Raw genomic sequence first — 27,025 nt, 5'->3', positions numbered from 1 at the left:
CCGCGACCACTTTCAGAGCTAAAAGTTTGAAATTTTCTTGTTTTCAACCTCTCGTAAGCGACCACTTGACAGATAACAGAGGGGAAATTGTGAACTCATTGTTGGGTAGTACAGGAGACGGAAATTTCTGAATGGGAAGGTCCGGATTTTTTTTCTCGAAATTAACTTTTCACATAAATAAAACGTTTAAAAACACGGCGTAAGTGGCTGCAGTTACCATATGCATATGCATATGAACAATTAATAGTTCTATTAATTAGTATTAATCTTTGAGGTCCTTTTCGAAAACCACATGTACGTGAAAAAGTTTCCTCAATAAAGATTATTATTATTATTACATGCTAATGAGGCAAAATGTTGACCCAAGATGGTCTAAACTCTCGTAAGTGACCTGGATTGACATTTTGGGTGGTCGCTTACGAGAGGTTCGACTGTAAGTCCATGGGTATGGATTTAACTCTCAAAAAACAAGTTGAATGCGTTATATTTTTTCGATCGGCAAAACATCAATAGGATGTCGGTGAGAGATTTATAGTTAAAGCCCAGCCCAAACGTACCCTAGCTCCGAGACAGAGATTCCCTTCTCCTTCTGCTCTGTCAGCAGGGACTCACTTTAAACTGCAGATTCATACAGTCTTAGGAGACACGACCAAACTAGGGAATTTCCATTCGGACTCGTCCTTTTGTGTAAACGGCAAAATCGAACCGGCACTAAAACGTTCCAAATTCGTGACGAATTCGGAACAATTTCCTCTAGGGTAAAACTAGTCTAATTGTCCTTTGTTACGATTGTCTTATCATTTACATTTTGCAGCTATGAAACCTTCTTTGTTTAAAATTTGGAGAAAAAAATGGTCGAGCAAAACAAAATTCATCGGATGGGCTATTTAGCTGTGCATAATAGACTACAAGGATTGAGGCACGACACGAATTAGCGTTGGCCAGCTGGAACAGCACGAGGTAATCAAAACTTCCGTGGAAACACGAGGCACGACTGAATAACATAACGAGGATAATCAAATGCACACAGTAAACGATACCCTGGGTGCCAGAGGGTTTTTAGCGGAGCTCCGGCGGCCCGAAGGGCCGCCAAGCGGAGCCCCATACCCATATAGGGAAGCAAAGGAAACCCATGAATTGATTTTCTCATGGTTATCACGACTAGCGGTATTGCTCGTGGGCGCGTACGCACGACGGCGACGACGACGGAGTCGCGCAAGATGGCGGCCATACTCCAGCTAATAGGTTGACAGAGACATGCACCCTCGGTTTGTAGCGGGAGAATGCCATTTTTCTTGGCGGGATTTTGAAAGAGAAACGATAGCGGAGGTTGATCTAATGTTTTTAAGACAGGGTTGCACTGAAGCAAAAAACAGAAAGCAAGGATTAACAGGCAAAGAAGTAGCGAAGAAGATCGCGAAAAAGACTGACCGGGCCAGCGCTGGGGAAGGAGGCGAAACAGTACTGAACAACGCCGTGAATTATAGCTCGTCAAGGGCTAGAGAAAGGAGGTGAAATAATACCGAACAATGCCGTGAACCAAAGCTAACGAGGGCTATAGAAAGGAGACGAAAGTACCCGACAAATCAGAAGACTGCAGAACTCCTCATGGCCAAGTTCAAAATTCGCGCGAACGTGATGCTCTGCAGCCGTGCAAGAAAATTCAAAAGTCACATGATTTGGTCAGGTGATGAACAAGAGAAATCAAACGTACCCGAGAGTTTTAGAGAAATTACAAAACAGTAAACGTAGCGGAAAGAAGTGGTTGATTCGTTGATCTATCGAAAATATAACTTCAGTTCAGTCTTCACAACTTTTGCTGCAAGTGTCTGCCTGGAAGATTTACACTGGCCGAACTGAATTGCCAACTTGCGGTAAGTGACTTTTGTTGTTGCGTTTGCTCTGAAAATTATTAAGTTGCCTCGGCGATATAAGCTTAGCTAAGCTTATTTTCAATTGGAATCCATTGAAAGTCTTCCTTATTTGAAGCCATGCTGTAAGAGATTTTAAAAATTGCATCGTTTTAATTTCGCTCGTCTCTAAACAATAACACGTGGGTCGCTTTGGAGGTTGCTGTAAGTTGTAAACAAATAAAGTTTTCTGTCGATTTTCGTCGTCAACTTAAGCTTATAACCTCACGTCTAAAAATAAGCTTAACCAAAACCGTACTTGTAAACACGGCCGGGCGAGTTTTGAAGTTTACTCTGAGTTAGTTAGCACTGCCGCTTCGTAGACTGCTAAAATTTCTTCTTCTGTTTTGAAAACCAAGAAAGGTCTACAAACCATTTTAAGCCGAAGCGAACAGGATTTGCTAAATTTACTTTTGTTCCTATGTGAATATTTGCATATTGTGATTACAAAGTATGGAGATTTCCTTGTTTTGTTAGTTCAATTTATTCGGTTTGGCGAAATGCTTTTGTGAATTCCGAGGTTGATTTGGTTGAAGACTGGTAAAGCTACTGCCAATAAAATGACTGCAAAGCTAAATTAAACCGTCGGCAAAAATACAGACTCTCAGTAATATTCAATCAAATTTAAGCGTGAATAATTTTTAAACTTTAACACTGCAAGCTTAAACGAATTTTCTTTATCCTCTCTTTTATTCGGTCACCTTTCATTGAGAAGGGATTGCTGTTGATACTCGAGCTCAGATGTAGTGATATGCATCTTGTGTTTATAATGTAGATTTCCTCGTTTTATTTTGTTGTCTGTCCAATTAGTTCGGTTTGGTGAAATGCTTATACAGTGTATAGTCCAAAATGTCGAGTAGACGATTATGCATGGCAATCCTGTCGGCAAATTAAGCTCTGCTTTGATTTTGATTGGCTATTTCATTTTATTTATGCCATTGCTTTTGGTTGGGGGTACATGGACCCTATTTTCTTAATAAGAGGTTATTCCCCAATGCGGTATTTACACTTAATATGGAAATGTTCCTAAAAAGTGAGATTGTACTAATTAACTCGGTAAATTGAACAGTGTAATAGAAGTTCTTGCCCTGACCATTTCTCAGTAATAAGAATAACTTTTACATACATATATATACACAATTTAGTTGGAGAGAGCGCTCTCCTATCTCCACTCTCTCTCTCTCTCTCTCTGCTCTCTTCTTCACACTAATTTTTTATTAACTAACTTGTTAAATGAATATCATTGACTGTTTTCTTTGTTGTGCATGCATACTTTTTTGCTCGTTGAAGAAAGTTTCAGTTTCTTCCTGGCTGTACAGTGTCCTTTGTCCTGTCCAGTACCAATTCGTTTGTGATATAACTTTGTGAATTCTCTATTCTCCTTAAATTTTATCTCATCAGGTTGATAGAATGCACTCTCAGAGTGTTCCATCATTGTCTTCAGTCCCTACAATTTTCCGGGAAAAAGCAATAGTTTTCTTAATTTCCTTTTACTTTGTGTTAGGACTTTTTAGCATGCCTGTAATTGGCCCATGGGCATTACCGGAGAATAATTTTCAAGTAAAGAATTACATTTGTTTTAGTGTTGAGTGTTTTAAATTGTTATGAATTAGGCATTTATTTTTATTTTTATTTTTTAAATTTTTTATTTTAGTCGCATGCAATGTTTTATGATTTTACCGAGGTATACCATGTAAATGTAAATAATGCACTGGAATTGGCCAATCAGAGTGTGCATTATATCGGCTTTAAACACAAACCATGTATAATAAATGACTTGTATGTAAATGATATTTTTATTACAGAGAACTGGACAGGGCAAGAACTTCTCGTTCTTTTGTGAATTTATATATTAATTCCTCTCAGTGCTGTCAAAGATGTCTCAGGAACCTTCATTTCTGATAATCTATTATTTTCCACCATACCTACAGCACAGAAGCTCACCAAATCCTAACTGATAACTAACATGTGTGTATCTCTAGCCTTTGCTGTCTGCTACATGTATATTCTGTTATCCTGCCTTAACTGTTAGAAACAATTTTGACAGAGCTGTTTCAACAGTTTCACTTAAATTGATTTCCAGTAACAGTGCTACATGTAGCAGTGTTATTGAGTATGAACTTTATGGAGGATTTTAAATTTTTATTTTTTTATGATTACAGACGACAACAAAATATAGATGTGTATACATAACCTGATGTTGGTGTTGGTTACAAACCGTAGTTCATAATAGTCATCCTATTACAGGTAAGGGGGAAAAGTTCAGAAAGTTTAGAACATTTCTTCTCCCAGTACACCTTCTGTCTATAGGTGCAATAATTGAGAGGTTATATATATATACGAGGAGTATTGTAAAGTTACTGTATAAACTTAGTATGAAAATCTGACATTTGAATGCCTCCTTTGCTAAAATTAGTCACGATTTAATTGTTATCTCTCCCTGTGAATTCATAGAGATTCCAGAGGCAAATTATCACGTAATGTGGAAGTCCTGTCTTCAAGTGAGGGAAAATGACACAAAAGAGTTACAATGAAAGTAAAAAGAATAGATCGTTTTCACGTGACGTCATCACTTTCTAAAATCCAAAACTAAAGAACCACCAAAGTTGTTATCCTCGTTAGACATAAGAGGCGGTATATTTATATCTGTTCCAATTTTACAGTTCAATAACGTGCTTTGTTTGGAATCCAGAGCATTTTGAATGTCAGGGTTATGGAGGTGCGTGACATAAGGCTAAGATCGAGTTTGTCAAAAAATATAAACTTATCTCATGATTTTGAGCTTTTTTAGAAATTCGAGCATTACGAAAAGTGCTTATGTAAATGCTTCTTTGATCAGTACTGATAATCAGTCGCCTAGATAGCCAAAGAAAGTTCCAGATGTTTACTCTATTTTCCAGCTGCCATATTGGTGTACCACGGAGGTACACCAACATGGCATTTTCATACTGGGCTCTGTAAATATCTGCGAAACATTTCGACGAATATCTGAAGTTTCGGGGAACATACAGGCCTAAAACTTGGAGAAGTGTCTTATTTAGTTACCTTCTATAACATCATAATTTCATAGCTTTTTCCAAAGGATGGTTTTCGATTTATTTTTTTTATTGCATGACAGTGAAAATGATCTATTGTGAATGTTTATATGGTGTACATTATACATCATGTAAAGGTATTTGGTGAGTGCCAAAGGCATAACATTTCATGTATTGCTTTTTCAGGACAAATTATATAACAGTGATGTTTTAAAAGGTGTGATCAGAAAAATAATGAGTACATTGTCCAGGCATCACCAGTTTATGGACGGCATATGTAGACAGTAAGAGATTAACTGTAAGCACCACGTAAGTTAGTTTTATGCTTATGACTTCTTGTTCTTGGATTTTGTGTCATTTCATCACAAGAATAGGTAATGAAAGATGCAATAGTTGTTGCAATATATTTTTGAAGGAAAACTTATAAGTCTGCCTATGCTGGATAACAGCCATGTGTAAACTGAATGTGAAGCAAACACTCTGTTAAAGATGGGGCAACCCTAAAACCCAGAAACCGGAATCCGGAATCTGAAACCAAAAACCGGAATCCAGAAACCAGAAACCGGAAACCGGAATCTGCAAATCAAAGAAAATAAGTTCTTCAAATACACAAAATTGTTTTGCTTAGCTTTTCGACAGTAAAAAATAAGCTGCCAAGTAAAAAGGACCTCAAACTTAACCTTTTTTGAAACAAAAATCCCCCGTCTGTTGAAATCGTGCAACCGTTATTTCTAGTGAGGGCTATGATTATGAGAATCTCAGTAAAGTGCGTCTTAATTTTATTCCAAGCACCTCGAGAGCGTCTAAAATAAGCTTGCTGGTAATTGCTATTTTGTTCAATAAGTAATCTTCAATTTACCGGAAGTATAAATTTATCCTTTATGTCTAGTAGATACTGAACAAGATAGAAAATTTCATAGAGAACAGGATATCCGTCAGTGGCAGCCCCCTGTACATTGAAGGTCAGGCCCCCCACTTTCGAAGTCCAAAGGCTAACCTGTCTGGTCTAAATATGAAATTTGATTTTTCCAACAGATACAAGACCAATTCCAGATTAACACAATTTTCACACTGATACTGTGACAAATCAGCCTTTCATATTCGTGGCAGCCATCATATTAAAACAATTTGTAGAAATGTTGCGCACTTACTTCCATCTGCTTCTCACTTGCCAACAGATCAGACCACATGTTGTTAAAAGATGCTAAAAGACTGCCAGAAACTCACTGCAATAGCCTATAATAGCTTGTTGTTAATGTGCTGCTCACCAGTCTTCTCAGAGCAATTTGATCTAGACAAGAACCGGGCTCTCACCAGGGCCAGCTTGAACAAAAGATGGGTAACTTAGCCTATGAGCAGGCTCTCGTGTTTGGGCTGGGGGCGTGAGTGGCAAAGCCACATGAAGGCTCTTGGTGACGTGCCAATGCAGAAAAACACTAGACACCTATTTAGCCTGCTCAGACACTAGAGACAGATACTAGAGCCTGCTCGCAGACTATGAGTAACTCTATCCACCCAAAAAATCAGTAACCCTGACTGGATAGTGATGTACCCAATGGATAACTTTATGCAACTTTTGAACAACTGGGCCAGATATATAGCTAAGGGTTGTTCAGAACTAGTCAATCATTTTTTAGCAATTACAGTCTGTGGCTGAAGTAAAGCCAAGAAAATAACTAACAAGAAAATAATTTTTGCTCATATTTATTAATTAGACATTGCTGAAGTAAATTATTTCTATCATCATTCATAATATCTGGATTCCAGATTCTGGTTTTTGGTTCCGGATTCCAGATTCTGGATTCCAGATTCTGGATTCCAGATTCTGGATTCTGGATTTCGGTTTCCAAATTCGGTGTTTTAGGGTTGCCCCAGATGATGTATGTGCATATGTTAATCTTGAATAATCTGAAATTTCAGAGAGTTTAAAAATGTCATATCATATCTGTGATGGTTCTGAGGTGGAGGGCTGTTACATGTAGATGTAAGTGTCTCATGCACGATTTTTCACTTGTTATGATTCAGGTGAAAATAGTTTCTGTATCTGTTGATGTGCAACAACCTACACCAATATTTCAGCCTAATAATGTACAGTGTATATTAATTAACCAAATTATGCTGTTTTTAGTTGACCAGTGCTACTGCATAGTAATGTGATGTTGAAGTGCACAAATTTACAAACATGCCCAGTGTCAACTTGTCAAATATATGAACTGGCCAGACAGTGTAGATTACAAAATTCTCTGAAAGGTAAGATGTTTCTTAAACATTATTTTGTAATTGTTTTCCTCAAGAAAAGATTCATACCCCACATGGAGGTTTTTTCTCTGTTAGAGCTCTTGATTCCTGATACTTTAATTTGGAATTTCTAAAGACTGGCCATGAATGGGTGTTGGGTGTGAATATCTTCTGGAACTGCACATTCATTCATTGAGTAAGCAAGAACATCAGTATTTATCCTGACAAACTCTGATTTTCTTCTGGAAGCTGAACTCATATACAGTTGTACAGTTATATGTACATGTACAAACAAACAGCCTGGATGACCCTGTGATTGGGACTGTGCACATTGTTGTAACTTGCAGTGTTCCAGTTTCTTGTTTGAAGCAAATTGCATTTGCTCTCGAAAGCAAGTTGCGAAGTTCATAACAGTTATGTAAGTTTGCTTTGTATCTCAGGGCAGAGCCTGCCACTGTGAAAGTTGGAGTACCAACCCCTAGCATTTGATTCACTACTAACACTCAGTAAACAAGTCACAATGAAGTACACTGTATATCAAAGAGAGGAATTACATGCCTGTTCCTGTCAGTCAATATATGAACAGTTTACAGATGGGCAGCCTGTATTAAAACATCAAAGATTTTCAAAGCAAGCATGGCCTGGTGAGATATTTCTGACAGATATATTAATTTGTGAAAAGTTCTATAAACAAATGCATCTGGGAACAAATTAATTTATCATGGATGCAGCTTCTGAGAGATCCCCAATATTAATGGAACATACACTGCTCATACATGTAAAAGAGTTCAGTAATTCATTACTTATGATTGTAATGCTTTGTTTGGTTTCTCTGTATTTACAGACAACTTGATGGGATTATAAATTCTGCACCAAGTTCATTGAATAAACTGACTTGGAGGTTCAGTTCTGCAACCCATCCTTTGTGTAGTAATATCATAGCTGCCACATTGTGACAGATACACTGCATTACATTATTAAGAAACACATATTAACTAATTATTTTTAAGTGGCTGTTAAATTAATCAGTTTTTCTTAGAGATAATTTACTCATGGTTTATTTAAATAATTGGCTTTTTGGCTTTAAAATGATATTTATTGAGCTTTTAAATCAATTTTGTGATAATCTGCATTGGACATGGCATAAATTGATATTTTGCCAACACGAAATGGAGAACTGGGTCTTAAGCAAAGTTGCAGGATTAGCATTTTTGTAGAAAGAAAGGGTTGAGAAATTTGTGACATTCTACAGACAACCTTGCCATTCACAATGTCCAATAAGGTTAATTTGTTCCATTCTGTTGTAGAAATAGTGTTCTCTAATTTATAAATTACTTCAATCTGTTATTTAAATGATTGCCTTATAACCCCATGTCTGGCTTTGGTGCATGTAGGATATTGATGTTTTTTTTATCCATTTTGCTGTAAATTATCGTAAGTGATGTGTCAATCAAAACATATCTTGGATATGCTGGGCTCTTCTGACAAATGTACCTATGCCTGATATCCTTGGAGTGCATTTGGTTGTGTAGTGCAGACAAAATACATGTACATAATATAATTTCCTCTTAGCTTACTGATAATTCTTGGTATAATTTAATCATAGCAAAATTAATTAATGGAACCCAATAACAGCTCTTGTAGTCCACAATGCCAGTCGAGAAAAAGAACAAATCACATTGAAATTGAGTAATAAAATTACTATTAGAAGCCTATGCAAGTATTCATGATCAGCAAAAAAAAAAATATCGTAATTACCATTTATGCGAGGGTGATTTTGCTCATTGCAAACCCTTCCAGCAGGAGCAGACTCCATACAATAGTGAAGATGGCTAAATGCATCTTTGGGGACAAGTTAGAAAACAAAACTTTCCAACTTTTCACATATGTATACTGTTTTGGTATTTTTGTGAGATTACATTTGGTAGAGATTCAGGGACTGAGTATATTGTAACCACTGTATTTCAATCAGTCCCCACAACAAAAAAATGTGTAAACTTCTTTTGTGTGGGAGTCCCCATGTTAACTAAGGAAGAATATAATGATTAATAACAATGCCTTGTCTTTCTGAATAAGGTAGGAAAGAACAAGAAATGCCACCAAAAAGCACAGAAGACAGTTGTGTTATGTGATCAAGATATTTGGTGGCTTTCCAGAAATCCTTGAAATCGTGGCTCTATATTTCATAATCACACCATCTTTCACCTCGATCTGCTGATGTAATACTAGTTCCGACTGAAACTGTTAAATCATTCGCAATTTACCTCATACATGTTGGATTATTTTCATTAGTAGCAACATTCCGAAAAACAACTGAGGAGCTCCGCTTTTAGGCTGGCCTAAATCTATATATTATTTTCGTAGCGAAGCCGCGATCAATGCAGGATCTCGATCGCGGCTTCGCCGCTTACAATCGCAGCTACGCTACGAAAAAAAAAAACAACTCTGGCAGCCAGGGTAAGTAAACGGTAGCTGCGTTGGAAATGAGCAGGACAGCATTAGCAAACAGCATAATTAATTGCCAAAGTTATTTTTGGTCGTAACCCATCCTGATATGTTCCCACCTGTTCAAAGCGCGATTCGAGAATTAAATCAGAAGGCTGACAAAGAAAACTCCTTGACGGTCTGTGACGAGTCAGTCAACATTCCTATTGGTTAAGCCTAGTTCACACCAGCGACATAGCGACATAAACATAACGACACGAGAAGGACGTTATGTCCTCATGTTTGCAGAGAACATCCTGTCGTTATATGTCGTTATGTCGTTATGTCATTATGTTGGCATGTCCAGTTATGTCATGTCGTTAGCGCGAACTATAGGCCTTAACTGGCCTTAACTCTTATGTTATAGCACCGATATCACTGAGTCGCGGTCAACAATCATAAAATCATTTTGAGTGACGACTAGACCATGCGTATAATTCCCACCAGGAATGCGAAACAAGAGCAGCTATTAAATCAAAATCATTGAACTAAATGCATTGATTGATGGTGTGGCCTATCATAGGATTCCTGTGTTAAATGATGCAAATTTTCAACGTATATTAATTACTATACCCCCTAGGTCGACCCTAAGGTAACATCTCGCTTCAGACGGAACGGCTCAAAACGACGAAACGAGAGAAGAGAAGCGAAAAAAATAAAAAATGTCAGAAGAAAACACAGCACAGCGGAAGCCAAGAGGGCGCGATTCAAGTTCAAATCCCTTTAGGTTCAAGAAAGACCAGAAAGAAACAGGCGAATTACAGTCTTTAACACCGCGAGTCGATATCAAACCCGAGACAAAGCCAGGTAGTCCGACTTTTGTTTATTCTCGAGAAACGAGCGACATCACAACCCCCGTATCGGCTCATACTCTGAGGCTCTTAGAAGCTGTCCGCGAGGACAAGTTGGAATTCGTCGAAGAAGAACTCGGCCACTTGAACAAGCAAGAGATCGATAAGACCGACAGACATGGCTTCGCGCTTATTCATGTCGCAGCTCGTTACAACTTACACAGAATCGTGAACGCTTTGTTAAAACATAGAGCAGATGTTAACACTGGCACAAGTGAATACCGGTGGACACCCCTTCATTTAGCTGCCAGGTGAGTTGGAGCTTGTAAGGTCTATGTGTTCTACATTGCTTTTTTCTCAGTTATTTCTCAGTGTAACGACAATGGTCAAAATCGCGTCCCGAGAATTCAGTTTCTTTTTGGTTTCGGTCACGATATGCCCCAACTAAACAAATTGTTATGAATGCTTTAGAAGATTTTCTTAATTTATCTATAAGCAATGACTGCTCGGTAGATCACCTTCTAAAAATTTTCGACAGTTTGGGCTGCATGCTTCGTGCTTCAAAACGGGTGGCCGGTACAGGTGCAACCATATTGAAAAATAAGCTATATATATTATTTTGATTACAAGTCAAGTCTAACAGAATTACATTACAGGGGTCAGTAATTTTCCAGTTCAACGTACATCACAGCTAAATAGCTCTGATTAATCTTCCATTTTTGAATGAATATCTTAAATGTCTACAAGGTTGGAGTAGCATGTTTCTTTTAATATCATCAGTAGGAAAAAAAAAACGAGATTTAAAAGGTCAGAAATGCTTTTTTTAGAAATTAAACAGACCGAAAATTTGCATGATATTTGCGTCGATTTTACAGACCTTCCCAGCATCCAGCTGAGATCGGCGCTACTGATTGTGAAGACCTCTGAGCTGTTCGCTATTTAAGCCTTTTCTAAGTTTTGTTTGTATTAATTTTCTGTTTCTTAGAGGTTTCACATGGCAACTTTAAACGATGTCATCGAAAACAATCTGAATAGGCCAATTTCGATAGTATTAAAATTCTTAATGTTATCAATATGGTGCCGAGGCTTATAGGATTGAACAACAGCAATTGTTTGGTTATGCCTCAATCTCAATGTGCCTTCGAAAGTTATGTTGGTCGCATGATATTCTGTGATCTTGGAGGTTTCTAGCATATTGTTTCTTTCATTTTCTTTTATTCTGTTGTTTTCTTAGTTACATGGCGCATTTTTTTCTTCCGTCCTATGTGGTTCAGACAACATATAGCGCCGCTCCGTTCTTTCTCTACTGTATGTCCGCCCTAGGCTCGATTTCCGCCGCTTTCTCGAGTCCGGTCTACGTTCCTCCCGTTCCCGAATTCTCTTCCTCCTCCCCCCCTCCCCTTTATACGCCTGCTACGCAGGCCGGGGGGATGAGCGCGGGCTCCTTTCCCGAACAGCGGCTGGTGATCGAGCCTATGTCCGCCCTAACCCGGAGGTAACGTGAAAAAGAGGCCAAAGGGCCACCAAAATGGCAGGAAAAAACGCCAAGAAGAATTACTTTTCACAAATGATGTGCAGCTGCAGTTTGTAGGTATAGCGGTCGATCAGACAACAGACAAGATGCAATATTTCATATATTCACAAGGATATCCGTCGCAGGATGGAATGGGCGATCAAAATAAAACGCGAGGATGCCCAACTACCTATTGAAAATGACATTGTACTCCTCCAATGGTTATCTCACACGTGGCTACGCGTTTCGTGCGACTACCCAGTAAACCGACTTAAATGACTGCGAAACAGACAAGCAGATGACTCGAACAATTGTTATGCTCCTTTTTAGAGGGTGGCAATCATGGTATCTTGAATCTTCCTTCAACAAGAGACTGTAAATACGCCTAACTTATTTTTGGAATTGTTTCATAGTATTTCAGTATTGTTCCAAGGACATCCCAAACATTCGCCATTATCCTTTTGATAAATAATGTTTTTGTTTGTGTGTTTCTTTGTTTGTTTGTTCATTTAACATGTGATCCCTTCCTTTAGGTTCAATGGTCTCTCCACCGTTGACGCTCTTTTACAAGGGGGTGCCGACCCTTCAATCAAAGGCAAAAAGGGAAGCACTCCATTGCACTTTGCAGCGCGCAGAGGAAACGAAGAGATCGTTAAAGTCCTTTTAGAGCACCCGAAAGTCAAAGTTGATGCAAAAGATAGCTCTGGAAAAACTGCGTTGCACCTGGCCTGTAGTGAAGGACATTGCAGAGTCTGCAAGCTTCTACTGAACAAAGGAGCAGACATCAAGGCAGTTACGGCAGACAACACGACTCCTCTACACAACGCCATTCTGAATGGGCATTCACAGGTGGCAACAATGATACTTAACCGAGGTTAGAAAGTAGATATGACTGTAGAAGTGATAAAATTAGTCATGTGACAACTGTAATTAGGCAATTGCCTAAACTATTCAACAGCGTTTTCCAGCACGCCAGTGATATACATAGTTACAATACCAGATATGCAGCTGCACAAAATTTGCACAAACTACGTACTGCACGCATAAGGACAAAAATAGGAAAACAGAAGAATTCTTTTCAGGCAATACATCTTTGGAAAGAACTTCGAACCCGTTTCAAAGAACTTGGTGAATTTGCTTGATCAAAAACAATAAAACATTGACTATTTTTGTTTTGTTTTGTTTTTTTAATTTGTTTATTTATTTAATGCACAACAAGGTAACTGTTGTTATTGTTGTTGTTATGATCAGTGAGTTATTCCATCAGTAATCCGGATTTTATCTTTACACCTACCTACCTTACCTATGTAGAAAAGTAAGGTTAGCGGCTGCCTATTTATCATTCTTCGGTTTTTCGTATTTAACCTACTGTCATCTGTGATGGAAAAAAAAAAGGTTCGCTGAAAACATAATTGTAAAAAAATAGTGTGACGTTTCATTCTCTTAGGTCCCTTAGTGTTAGTCTGTTCCAGGTGTTGAACTGACAAAAATGAGGAGGGATAGGGGACGAGAAGCGAAAGAGTCCGTTCTCTCGCTTTCCCTTGCCCACCTCTCCACCCTCCTCCACCTCCTACCCCTACGCCTTTTATTTTCTCTCTCACTATTTTCCCCAACTAGCAATCTTAGTGTTATCTTCTTGAGAGAAAACCAGGAGTATGCATCAATATACTACCTAACTCAGGCGATCTTCGGGCGATGTTACGATGTTTTCGGTCTGATCTTTGGCCATCATCGAAAGGCTTCAGGTGACTCTCGGCCATATTTGAAATACCTTGGATGATCGTCAGCGTCTTCGAATTTCTCCCCACTGACTTCAGAATCTTCGTATTAACTTGCACTTTGCACTCGTTTTCCACTTTTTTGCACTTCTTTTGCAGGAAGGCCGGACCCCTTTAATGGCTCAGTGATTCTCTCATATATTATTACTACACTTAGCTTGAAACAATAACATTATCTTCTGAAGCACAACAGCCTGATATCATCCATTGGCAGCTCTCGACAGTTTTGCAGTTTTACTTTAGTGAAAGTCCTGAAATATATTTTTTCTCTTTCCCATCTTTCCCAGCCGCTGACAGAGATGTTGATACGACTGAAAAGCAACTGGTGGGGAACAAGGACTTACAGGACAACACTGTTTTGCACATGGCTGCTTTGAATAACGATGTCAAGACCGCTGAACTGTGTCTTGACCATGGCGCAGACGTCAACACTAGGAAATCTAAGGAAACCACGCCACTACACATAGCGGCTGCTAAAGGGAATCTTGAGATGGCGGAGTTGCTAATATCAAGAGGAGCTGGTGTTAACATGAAAGATGGAGACTCCAAAACACCGCTTCACAGGTTTGTATACCGATATATGTATATAAATTACGAGCGGATAATCTGAAGACTCCATTTGCTACTAAAGCGCTCAATGGAAAAACCAGAACTGCGAATAGATTGATATCTGGTATCGGACTAGTTCAACACATGTATTTGCAACTCCGAGTTTCATGCTTCTCTCGGAGCAATCATCAGGCAACTGCCAAAAAAAATGGTCACAATCCGAAATGCGTATATTTTAGGCTGTAACCTTTATTTTTGGCAATTGACTAATGATTACTTCGCGAGAAGCATGAAACTCGGAGTAGCAAATGAATGTGTTTGAACTGGACCGTCTCCAGATATCAATCTGTATTCATACTATATGACTGGATGAAAACCGTGTCAATACTTTGCACCTGGAGTCAAACTAGAGCATTTCCTGATCATTTCTAACATTCTGTGCTAATAATATCTCCCATTGAACATGACTGGATAACCCGGAAAGGCCAAAATTGAGCGTCTCGAATTACTGTCGACCTCTCTAATGCATGTGGAGTCAAGCTAGTCTAGCTTCCTGATCACTTCCAACATTCTGTGCCAATAATTAATACTTCAATGGAGCATGACTGGCTGACCTGGAAAAACCCAAAAGTAAGCGTCTCGAATTACTTCCAATCTCTTTAATGCATCTGGCGGCAAACTGGAGCTTTCATGATGTTTTCTAAAATTGGCATATGCAGAAGGTAGTCTCCGATAAAAAAATCTCATTCAGAAAGAAAAGTAATATTCTTAGTTGTTTCAAGCCCCCATGTCGTCGTATGTAACATTTTTGAAACATTATTGTTGGTTTCCAGGGCTTCTCAGTTTAACCAAACAAAACTCATTTCGCTTCTCGTTGAAAAGGCAGCCAAAGTGAACATACATGATGGTGAGGGCCAATCGCCATTCCTGAACGCCGTAGCTGCAGGGCATATTGACTCCGCCAGGGTGCTAATTAAAGCTGGTGCTGACGTGAATGCAACCGATTTGCTCATGAAAACTTGTGTTCATATCGCGGTGGAAAATGAGCAGTTAAAGATCCTAGCAATGCTTCTGGAGAGTCGTCACGGTACAAGAAATCTGTACAAAGCGGATCTGTGGGACAGGGTTCCTTTGCACTACGCTGCCAAGTCAAAAGATATCAAGGTAAAACGTTTGCTAAAAAGAAGTACTGCAAATGTGACCACAAGCGAAATATACTACGCTGGTTGCCCCATTTTCAGTATCGACAATATTAAAAGAAGATCACTGAAGGAGCTTTAATTTGGTGTCATGTTTTTCTTTTTTATTCCCTTTCAATTTCACCTATCCTGCAATCTCAGTTGAGAGAAAAGAGAGGGAGATAATTAAAACAACATAAAAAAATTTTTGAAACAAAGTTTCTTTTAAGATGCTTCTTAGAATTTTAATTCTTCTCCATCTATCACTATTTTGTGCAGCATGTTGTGTCTCCCCTCGTGTGAGGTTTACTTCACTAAGCTCAGCCATTAAAGTTCGGCGGCAGGTAGTTTATGGCCGACCAGGTTTCCTTTGGCCAGTTTGTGTCCATCGCAAGGCAACCTTAGGCTGTTAGAAATGTGAGCCTGATCCCTTCTAAGTATATAGCCCAGCCATCGGATTTTTCTATGTTTTATTTCCATGACGACCCCTGACAACCAGTATTTCTGTAACTGATGCCCCTATTCAAGTTTTTTTTTACCCCAAGATGAAGCAGTTTTTTCGGAGAGACGTATTCAAGAGTTTCTCATTCCAGACTTTATGGCACACCAGCAGTCAGACTTTATGACGACTGTTTTTCTTTGTAATTAATTTTGATGCTAAACGTACTGTTGAAGTCACCATTTGAAAATAATCTCTTTGTTTGGTAGATTTTAGAGCTGATCTTATCCAAGCAAAAATATTTGTCATATCGAGATGAGAATCAAAAGACACCTCTTCATCTCGCAGCAGAATCTTCCTCGTCCAAACACGTGGAACTATTGGCCAGGGGAATGCCTGGTGTTAATGAACGAGATGAACTTGGACGAACACCTTTGCTCAATGCGGCTAGAAAAGGACAAAGGTAATACCAAATAACTTAGACGGAACTTGGCTAGTTTGCCGACTTCCTAATGCATTTGGTGAGAAAAAATGTAACTATTTTGGCGGTAATTGAAATTCTCAAGCTAACTGTCAAAAAGGAATGTCAAAATTATATGAAATATACTTTCTGCCTATTGCAATACATCTGTTTCATAATGGAACACCCCCCTTCCACCTCCACTTGTAAAACAGGGGGTTAATTCTGTAATCTGAGGCTTCTTCGATAAAATGAATTATTGTATGGCAAGCTAGTCTTGAGGTAAATCCGAGTGTCCTGATTGGTTCTTTCTTGGTCGGGATTTCGCCATACGGACCGTTTCTATGGAAACGGTCATAAGCTGTGTATTTTTTGTTTTCGAAAGCCGGCAAATTCAAAAGAAGCATGGCTCGAGTGCCATATAATATACTAATTACTAACCTAAAACCATGGACAAATTGTGTTGGAAAATGCCAAAAACACAAACTCATAACCGCAATAGCTACAGAATAAGTGCCAGCACCTCCATTCCCCCTTTCAATGTTGGAAAATAGTAAAATGAAAACTTGTGTTAGATGGAAGTGTTTTGTCAACATCGCACAGGGGAGGGGAGGGGCAAAATGCGTATAAAATGAATTTTTCCACTCCCACGACCTCACGACAATATTCCCCAGTACCGCGGCCCTCGCGCTCGGTTAGTAAGAGGTTGTATTTCAAACTGATTACAAATAGTTTTTGCGCAAACTGAGATTGTAAAAATGTGTTGTTTTCTCAAATGGGTTCTCTCCACATAAAGTATTAAAACATTTCTTAACAGTCAACCCTGGCAAGTATTCTGTACTTAAAGCGCAACCAAATCGGTTAAATCTTATAATTGTCAAAAAGTGCTTGCAAAAACTGGAAATGTAAACAACCCACAAATGAAAAGTTTCCAGCCACTTCAAATTTTGCGGACTGTTTCTTTTTGGCTTTTCGCAGAAAAACTTGTGAGACACTTCTCAAATTGGGAGCGGAAGTTGACAGCAGGGATAATAACTCCCGAACAGCTCTAATGTGGTCTGTAAAGAGAAACCACCTGCAATGTGCCCAGATTCTACTGGATTTCAAAGCCACCATTGACCTTCAAGACACAAATGGTGACTCCGCATTACACATGGCGTGTGGACTGAGTCACGCAACGATAATGCGTCTACTTTTGGACCGCGGGGCAAGTTTGACGCTTCGCAATAAACGAAAGTATAGTTGTTTGGAAATAGCAGCAAAAGCGGGATCCTCTGATGCTGCCATGGCAATTGCGAAACACAAAAGGTTAGTCGCTGTTGGAAATAATATGTAAACAATATCTCAGATGCAGTGTCCTTCATTCGGCGCGAAAATAAGTTATCTGTTCCGAGAACGGTTTTCCGAGAGAAATGATCGAGGAAAACTGTGGGCTTCGCCGAACAGATAATGTCCAAGAACAAATATCATTCGAGCTTATTTTTAAAATCGAATGGAGAGTAGTGTAGGAAGGATAATTGGCGCCTTTTTCCGGGGTACATTTACATAAAGCAGGCAACCAGAACAGGATGACGTCACAAAACACGATAAGATGGCGGCCCTAGTTAATTTATTACAGAATAAATTACGTCGAAGCGAAGACAAACAAAAATGACAATGATTGTTTGAGACACGTTGGATATCACTCGGATATTAGCCAGTTTTAGCTGAGTCATATTCAGTCACGTGACGGGTTTAGAAATATTTGATCGACTATAGATAGAAGTAACATCAAAGGTGGATATAGTTCTTCCTTTGCAACTGAAAGAGGTCCTTCAAATGTCTTGTCAATCGATCGACAATTGAATAACCACGAAATTAAATTACTAGTGAAGAAGCGTTTTCAACTGAGTTTCGTAAAACCAAAACTAAAGCAATGACTCTGGCTAATCGCAAAGGACACAGTCAATCTAGTGATCCCATCAAAACGCGAGCCAAATACATATAGCTAACGTAAAGCGAGGAAAGAGGTGTGCGAGTCAGTCACAATTGGTTTTGGTTTTACTTCTGGATGACAAAGTAGCGCAATTTTTTTTTCAAGGCAATCGTGTTGGGCGTAGTTTTGCAATACCAATTATTTTCGATAGTCGATTGAATTTATTATTCAATTATTCAGATGTGTCTGTTTAGTGGCAACGAAATGTTAGTTTCTGATGAATGTAAGACATTTTTAATGCGATAATTTAGAACTATCTGACACGATCAAACGTGAGAGAGTAGTAGTTTCAGCGTTTTGTCAAACCTGCTTCTTTCTTTCCTTTCAAGATGGGTGGAACTCGAAAACTACCAGACAAAAACTGGGCAGACTTCAATCTCACTCCTGATTGAAAATTTTCCCGAAGCGGCTGAAGTTGTCCTGAACCAGTGCGTGCATCACTCTCCACACCTCAACACTACCGACCCAGAATATACAGTCACGTACGACTTTAAGTATTTGGATCCTGGCCCAGAGGTAAAGGACTGCAGCAGAAGGTTTTCTGCAGTTAAAACGATGATCAAGCATCAACGCGAGCGGCTCCTTCTTCATCCTCTCACACTGAAATACCACGAAAGAAAATGGATCACGTTAGGAAGGTTCGGATTTATCTTCGACTTTGTCACCTATTTCATCTTGCTGGTACTTCTCAGCATATTTGTAGTCGAGCAAAGGGGAGGCGTGGATTTCAGACCTCCGAATGGCGCTGACATGCCACCAAATATGACCACATCTGGAGAAGCCTACAATCCAAAGCCTTCTGATATTTACAAGAAGGATTCTGCCTTTACGAAATCAGTGCCATACATTGTCTTGCTTTTCGCCATATTGCACATATGCAAAGAATTTTTTCAGATATACATCCAGCGTTGGAAGTATTTTAAGGAATTTTCCAATTACCTCGACTGGATCTTATATATCAGTACTACCATCTTCATGGCGCCCTATGTTACCTCTCTTGATGCCCTCGATGAAAGGTTCTCAAGCATGAAGGACCCACGTGATATTTGGATTCTTGGGGCTGTGGCAATTTTTGTGTGCCATATCAACATGATGCTGTTCCTTAGAAGATATCGACTGTTTGGCACTTATATCTCAATGTATCTTGAAGTGACCAAGACTGTGTTTCAAGTAATGGCGGTATTTGTTTACCTCATCGTGGCATTTGCACTGGTCTTTTTCATACTCTTTAAGGAACAGGTAAGTGGTATCATATAAGCGATAAGGTGTGATCTCCTGTAAGAGCGGCTGGGGATTGGTATAATTGGTGCGATGATGGTCAATGCGCTGGAGCCAAATCGAGTCAGTTCTAGAGTCTAGTGCTGTTGCGCTCCGTTTGACTTTGGCCAACTAGCCGCGTTTAGTGTATCTATCTAGCTACCCAACAGCATCAATGGGCACTGACCAACTGTAAACAAAACCGGACAAAAGTACTTAGCTAACGTGCGATAGACTAGCTTACCTCCAGGGAACGTAGCAATCATGTTGCTTGTTCCCATTGCAAAACCAAAGTACTAAATGTCACGTTTTGAAATTACATAATTGAATTATATGCATATTTGCGTTGCTTTGAGGTGCGTTGCTTTCTCTTGCTCTTCGAATCTGTTTTAGCAAATACAAAAAACGCTTTTTTGACAATAAGCTACATGTAGATGCACAAACCAATATTAATGATGATTTTGGCCCACTGGTTTGCTTTCGCTATCCACCGTTCATTTGCAGAGAGAAAGAGCGAAATCTGGAATTTCCCTTCTTCCAAAATGTAATATAAACCCAACCGTGTAATACTTAGAAACTAAAGGTAAAAATTCAAATGAAAATAATAAAAAAAAACAATGAACATTATCAGTTCGCGAAATGTTACCTGAATAGTAGCAAGTTATGGGGCGCAAGCTGTTTTTTTGACTAAGTGCTAGTCACTCTCTATGAGTTATTTGTGTGTGACAATTCGTAGTCCCTCTTGCCACTCTGTACCTCTTGTCACGATATATTTGTAGGTTGGTTTTCTGGAAGGTTTACCAGTATCCAAAGGAATGCTTAGATGGACACGCAGAGACACCAGTGGGAGTAGCTAGAAAACAACAGAAATGAAATTTCAACTGAAAACGATGAGAAAGACCACGTATTCATCGACAACTAATTGCCCCACAATCCAGGGAACTACAGCGGAACCTCGTGAATCCGGTCACCAACGGGCCAAAAAAAAGTCTGGCTGTGTTAACGGGGTGGCCGTATTAAAGGGGATCTTTAAATAAGAAAATGACTGACTGAGCTTTTTTTCCTGCCGGAATAAAGTGGCCTTAATAACAAGGTGACCGTATTAACGGGGTGGTCCTAAAGCGGGGTTCCACTGTATCTACTATGCGTTTATTATTCCAATAAAAGAACGACGCTGCATAGTAATTATTGGCCTCGGTATGTTTTAACCATCCTGTATTTTATTCCAGGCTGGATTCCACACCGTGGCTCTGTCCACACTTCGTGTGTTGGTTATGATGATTGGAGAGCTCGACTTCGGAGCAACCTTCGTGGATACATCTGCACACCAAAATCCGGCAAATCCATTTCCATCCGTAGCATACATTTTTCTCTTCTTGTGCTTGTTTTTGTTGAGCGTTGGACTGATGAATCTCTTGGTAAGAAAACATCCTGTACATATTATGATCCATTAGGAAATCAAGCCAAATGTGCCAATTTGGGCAACTGCCACCGAAGGTGCACTTTACTAATAAAATGAATGTTTGAAACAATATGTAAATTGTTATTATCTGAAATTCTACGCTTTTAGTCTTTAAGATTTTATTGGTTTTGGGAGGAATATGACGTCATAAAATTAGCCTCAAATTTTGTTTTGGCAACGTGGGATAACAAATAACACTGAGTTTCTGAAATACCTTGCCACGAGGATCTTAAAACTAGTTCATTCTCTTCTAATACGTCCATTCGGTCAGAACATATAACATTTTGAAATTTGAGTTTCATTTTGTTATTGAAAGTATAACAAAATTTGAATGTTTGAAAAAATAATTGAAAAGTTGTAAATTAACCAACTCTTTTCACTAGTATTAACTAAAAATATACAAAGAGGCTAGAGGTTAATTAATTATGCACTTTAACTATCCCAACTTAATTTTTCCCATGTCCTCCTTCCGGTCAGGCTATACTTCGTGGCATTCGTGTTACTCGTGTTGCACTCACTCTCAGCCAATTACAACTTGGTATTATTTCAAATAAGTTATCATGTGTAGTACGTCTGGTCAGGAGTTCTTTTCGGGACGTCGGTCAACTGAGTTATCATTTCTGTACAGGTTGGTCTGGCCGTTGGAGATACCGAGAAAATGAAAAAGCTAGCTACAATCAAGAGACTTGCTCTGCAGATTAAGTATCATATTGAAATAGAAGAGTCATATCCTGGTTTCATCACCCAAGCTGTTTACGAAGAGGTTTATGATGACAAGCCTAATAACCACTCCATACTTCTTAGGTAGGTGTTCACTATGAATACAGGCATGCACAGTGACTCGACATCTTGAATAGTTGACGTTCAGAACAAAGGCATTAGTAAACGTCCAGTACCTGGTATGATGCCTTACAACACGATTATTTACAAGCTATTAAAAAAAACCATGACTATGATCGATGTCATGACGAAGGCACCCCTGTGTTCTCGTAATGTCTTTTTGCTTGTTTGTTTTTTTGTTTTGCTTTGTTTTGTTTTGTTTTTGTTTTTGTTTTTTTCTTTTTTCATTTTTCTTTCTTTGACGTTTTGCGCTCGTTTTCGTTTTGTTTCTGTGTATTTTGTAAGTCTTCCTCAGTGTCTATTTTGTTCGTGTTCTTTTGTAAATCAAACGTCATTATGACTTTCAACGGCTGTGATGTTCTTTCCCCACGAACTGCCAGAAAAGGAATAGCTAGTACTGACCCAGAGGCAGTTTGGCGTGCGAGAAGAAGTAAACGCTTTAAAAACTTTCGGACGCCTTCAAGTCCGACCAGGCGTAGTTGAAAACTGTTGTTGCTATAGTTTTTCCTGCTTTCCCCTCGTCCCGCTCGGACTAATTGCCCTTGGGCCTCCAAACTGATGGGTCTTCCTTCAAGGTCATTTCTATCACGCAACGCCTTTTTACTATCATTTGCTAGTTTAGGATCAGCTACACTGATAATGTTGCAGAAGACAAAGAGAAGAAGAAAACAAAACTGAACCTTTATTAACGGCTTTAAACTCTGCACCTGGCTAAAACAATTAGTAACAATAGTCTGTTCTATAGTAATTCCTGAAATCTGGTTGGTTCGCTTATCGGTTACTATATATATATATTCAAACTGATGGAGTGCCTTTGCCAAAGTTCAGTATCACGGTAACAGTTGTTCTTCGAAATTGCATGTTATTGTTTGTTGTTACTTGGACTAAGGAGACTATAGTTCCCTCGTTGCATGTTAGCCATAGTCCCCCCTTGATAAATTCGGTCTCTCAGCCTATTCCAGAATTTCTTATGGTGCTGCCAACTTCCCAACCAGAATATTAATCCTTTTTGCTTTGCCTCACAGAGTGATGGAATGGCTACAAGCACGATATGCTGAAGGCCCTCTAGAACCATTGGCTGAAGAAAGCAAATCAGCTGAATTCATTGAGCTACGAGAGGAGATGATGAAGAACAAGAAAAGGAGCAAAGCAGTTGTGACTATGTTGGAGGCACAGAACAAGTTACTCAGAAGCCTAGCACTATCAATTAACCCTAATTTTCAGCTGCCAGAAGGTATCGAGAGCGCTAGCTGGACTGCAGATTGTACAGATGATATAGATGGAATGCATAGATCGTCCCTTGAGGTTGTGGAGGAGCTGAACGAAGAGCCCACAGATGAGAATGCTTCAGATGCTCTTTTTGAGGATGACTCGTAGTAGCAGCATTCATGCGAGCGACGGAGCAGTCTCGCTGCAGCACTTCTTATACGTAGTCAAATTACTCGTCAGCTGACACCCCTTGAGCCAGAAATAGTGTTTAATTGGGAGAGACGTTCCGAGGGGGACTCCCAAAATAAAAAGGACGGGGCTGCTTGTCGGAAATTCTGAAAACAACCCGAGAGAAGTACCAAGATCTTGCTTTGTGGGTGTGGTTTGAGATTTGTTTTACATCCAAGACGTACTAATTCTAAAACAACACGTTTTTACTTCTGCTCAATACCCTAAAAGGTACCACAAAAGCTCCCGTTGTGGATCTTTTGTGGCTGAACACCTGAAGAGGTACCAAAACCACCTTTTATTACTCCTGAAAAGTACGACGATCACCCCCGACCTTTTTATATAGGAATAAACCTCCCCCTCCCCCCCCCCCCCAACAACTCCGGGAGAAGCGTCCGCTCATGGAATCTTAACAGTAAAGTAGTGTTAGAATGTAATGCATTAGTATGTGTGTGGAGAAAAAGGTTGAAGTTTCAGCATTATTGAGTAAATCCTTTTCAAAATTGGAAAAGGTCTTAGGGAAGGAGTGGCATCCACCCACGTCTCGTAAAAAAGGACTATTACAATAGATTCTTAGGTTTATCATGATAGTGCTAAGCATGTAATACGGTAAAATTAACAGCGATGATGAACTGAAGACAGACAACGGCCTCTGTAGCCCGTGCTATTTTTAAAAAGTTGCACGTAAGCAATAACTGAAGTCGCATTTCGATTTCTTGCATTGTAGGAAGGAACATGACGTACTAATTCAAATTATCTCAAATGAAGACATCGAACGGTATTTGTAAATGACCAAGGTTAAGTGCGAGATCAGTTTCAAACAGAACGTGGAATTTTTCTGTCATGTATCATGGAAGTGGTCGTGCGATACACTATTCTTTCTGTTGCGCAACAACTAAGGTCGAACTGAATTTCCCTGACCAGAATAAGCATATATGGTATTATAGGTTGTTGTTGTTGAATGTTCAAATGTTGTTGTTTATAGTGGTCAATGCGCTTAGCTACACCTAGCTAGTTCACAGGCATGCCACTTTAAATGAAAAAAACAAATATATCAACTAAACGTAATACGCTTAAAAATCCCTAACGGCGGGAGGCAGACCAATTGGCTATTTACAAGCATGACCGAGGAGTTGAACTAGGGTCTACCGAGAAACAACCCAACTAAGTAGTCAGAGCGGGACTTGAGCCCGCGACCTCCGGATTTCAAGTCTGGCGCCCTAACCACTCGGCCACGCTGCCTCCACCTAATAACAGTTAAATAACAGGTTAATAACAGTCGGAATGAGTATAGTTGGAAGATTATGATTCTTACGCGCTTAGGTGATGAAATTTGCTCGTAAACATCTTAGTGAATACAAACCAGTAGTTCTCGCCTAGAAAACAATAAATGCCCTATCTAAAAGCAGTTCTTTCTAGTTCTTTTTTCTTTTAATGAGGTGCTGGGTGATGGCAAAGGAGACCTGGTCGAGGATACATCGAGATTACTTCATGGAGAATGCGAGAGTAGTTGAGTAGTATCAAAAAAAAAAAAACCAGCTGGTGACCCCGGCGAATGGTTGAGTTTTCTGATATACCCCAACGAGTAAACAAATTATACGTAACACTCCCTCATCACCAGACCGCTCTCGGCTCGTCCCGCTTGCCCTAGACTACACTCGGCTAGCTCACACTAAACCTAAGCGGGAGCCTGTTCGCAGGGTGAAATGGATCAAAAAAGATACCCGTTATCGCCCAGGATCCAGTATTTTATGAGGGATAAAGAGAAGTTAAAAAGCCAAATTTATTACGCCAAATCGCCTTACGTAGTTGCGCGTTTATACGCCTGCATCAGCAAAACATAAAATTGCACCCTTAAAGTCAGAAACTCCAACCGCACGCCGGTACGCCGCAAAAATTGAAAGGCCACCCCGAAGATCGTCGGCGTAACCTACACTGAATAATGTAACCTGGCACTTATCTTACTTTTGAGGTATTATTCTTTGATTTTTTTTCAGCTACGAAGTTGTTTCATCTAGTGATTGATCAGAAAGAACGAAGCATAAAGCTTCGTATCCAAAACAAAACCGAAACGTAAAAAAAAAATTTAGAGAGTGCGCCTTACGGACGGGAAATCAACAGCAGAAATAAGGAGCCTGCCTTTTGCAATACTTGAGAATTTTTTTTATGCCTATATTTCCCCTTATAAGACGGAACAAGGCATACTTCTTGAAATTTCCTCGGCCACACGTTTTCTCCAGCAAATGGCACTCTTACTGCTGGAATTTAACAAGTGTCAATGAAGTATCGGTCAATCGTCGACGAAGCAGTCACCCTGGCTCAGCCTTTAGCCTGTTCCAGCTATCATTCGGTAAGTCGGGGACGAGTGAAAAAAGTAGTTAAGTTCCCCTTTCGCTCGCCTCCACAATGACAAAACGAGAGCCAGAGTTAACTTCTCCGGTTGGCAAAAGTTATATTCCCTGAACACACACACTAAGGGTGCGTTCCTTTGGGGTGATCTGGACCAGGATCAGTGATCCAAGATCACTCGGATCATAGTTCATCAAAGGAGCCGATGAATCCGTGACCAGAGTGGATTCATCGGTTCCTTTAATGCATCATGATCCGAGTGATCTTGGATCACTGATCCTGATCCAGATCATCCCAATCGAACGCACGCTAATAATGAATGGATGTCGAGCTAAACTCACAAGTTTTTATACTTAAGTAAATCTTAGAAAGTTACAGAAGCGTCTATGCATATATTTGGCTTCGCGGGATAATGCAGACGTTCGGCTAAGTATCAAACACTCTACATTACGACTATACCTGAAAGGTGAGAGAATGAATAGACTTACATAAACTGATTATGTAACATCTCCCCTCTAATTGAAAATAGCTTAAGGCCTTAACTGAGATGCTGAAACTAATTAATTGTCTCTATAAGTCTTCTAGGACTTGTAATCACACGTCTTGGTCGTTCGCTGCTACTGCTGTAGTCGCGCATTACACTCTCGGCAGGTATCGGAACAGTCTCCTGAGCTGGACGAATGAAGCGACGATTTCTTGCTAACTGGGTTCCATTAGTAGTTTCGACATTGTACGATCTCGGTTGAGACGCTACTGGCGTTTTGGTAACGGTTGCTGGAGTCCATTGGTTACACTGGGGGTGAACTTGTACGTACACTGTCTGATTCTGTGGCAGTGAAGGTAGATCTCTTACAGTCTTGTTATAGTGCTCGAGCATTTCGTCCTTGTCTTTCACCATTTGTTCTCGGACGATCTGGCAATGGGGATTCTGGATAGGGGATCTGGTTGGAGGTAATGCTCTGTACTTTCGTCCATTCAAAAGCTCTGCAGGTGACGGTATGCTTGTGGTAAGTGGTGTGGCTCTGTAGATCAACATAGCTAAGTTTGGATCACGTCCTGTGGCTGGACACTTTCTCATGCACTGCTTGACCGTCTGAACCATACGTTCAATGAAGCCATTACTCTGCGGGTAACGAGGGCTAGACGTGATGTGGTCAAATCGGTACTGGTTTGCAAAGGCTAAAACTTCCTTTGACGAGAATGGGGGCCATTGTCTGTCATAATGGTGTGAGGTATTCCATATTCGCTAAACACTGCTCCAGAATCTCGGTGGTAGCGCTTGCGGTGGTGCTCCGTACTTTTCTGATCACAGGAAACCTACTGTAGTAGT

The 27,025-nt window shown here is 39.7% G+C and overlaps 1 protein-coding gene and 1 long non-coding RNA gene across 4 annotated transcripts; both read left to right on the top strand.

Moving 5' to 3' along the window:
• The first annotated feature begins 797 nt into the window (after positions 1-797).
• On the top strand, positions 798-8,123 carry LOC145481198 (uncharacterized). Of its 3 annotated transcripts, none has more exons than XR_014048599.1 (6): positions 867-1,874; positions 4,073-4,157; positions 5,132-5,254; positions 7,074-7,195; positions 7,624-7,827; positions 8,028-8,123. It is a non-coding gene; the product is annotated as an uncharacterized LOC145481198 (long non-coding RNA). The 3 variants fall into 3 exon arrangements; XR_014048598.1 differs by having other exon boundaries at positions 874-1,874; positions 5,132-5,243; XR_014048597.1 differs by having other exon boundaries at positions 798-1,874; positions 5,132-7,195.
• Positions 8,124-9,962: 1,839 nt separating this feature from the next.
• LOC145481145 (uncharacterized) lies at positions 9,963-25,354 on the top strand. The gene is made up of 10 exons (XM_081459553.1): positions 9,963-10,769; positions 12,505-12,845; positions 14,037-14,313; positions 15,132-15,462; positions 16,185-16,378; positions 17,354-17,683; positions 18,680-19,589; positions 20,837-21,025; positions 21,698-21,873; positions 22,935-25,354. Exons 1-10 carry the CDS (start codon positions 10,330-10,332, stop codon positions 23,284-23,286), a joined length of 3,540 nt encoding a protein of 1,179 aa, XP_081315679.1. The 5' UTR covers positions 9,963-10,329; the 3' UTR covers positions 23,287-25,354.
• The last annotated feature ends 1,671 nt before the right edge of the window (positions 25,355-27,025 follow it).

Source organism: Orbicella franksi, chromosome 3 (assembly GCF_964199315.1).
Source record: "Orbicella franksi chromosome 3, jaOrbFran1.1, whole genome shotgun sequence".
Lineage (NCBI taxonomy): Eukaryota > Metazoa > Cnidaria > Anthozoa > Scleractinia > Merulinidae > Orbicella > Orbicella franksi.
This window is presented reverse-complemented; position numbering and strand designations above follow the sequence as displayed.

Coding starts and splice junctions, on each gene's coding strand:
- LOC145481145 (XM_081459553.1), top strand. CDS start 10,330: ATGTCAGAAGAAAACACAGCACAGCGGAAGCCAAGAGGGCGCGATTCA. Junction 14,314..15,131: donor TCCAAAACACCGCTTCACAG/GTTTGTATACCG, acceptor GTTGGTTTCCAG/GGCTTCTCAGTTTAACCAAA. Junction 16,379..17,353: donor GCGGCTAGAAAAGGACAAAG/GTAATACCAAAT, acceptor GGCTTTTCGCAG/AAAAACTTGTGAGACACTTC.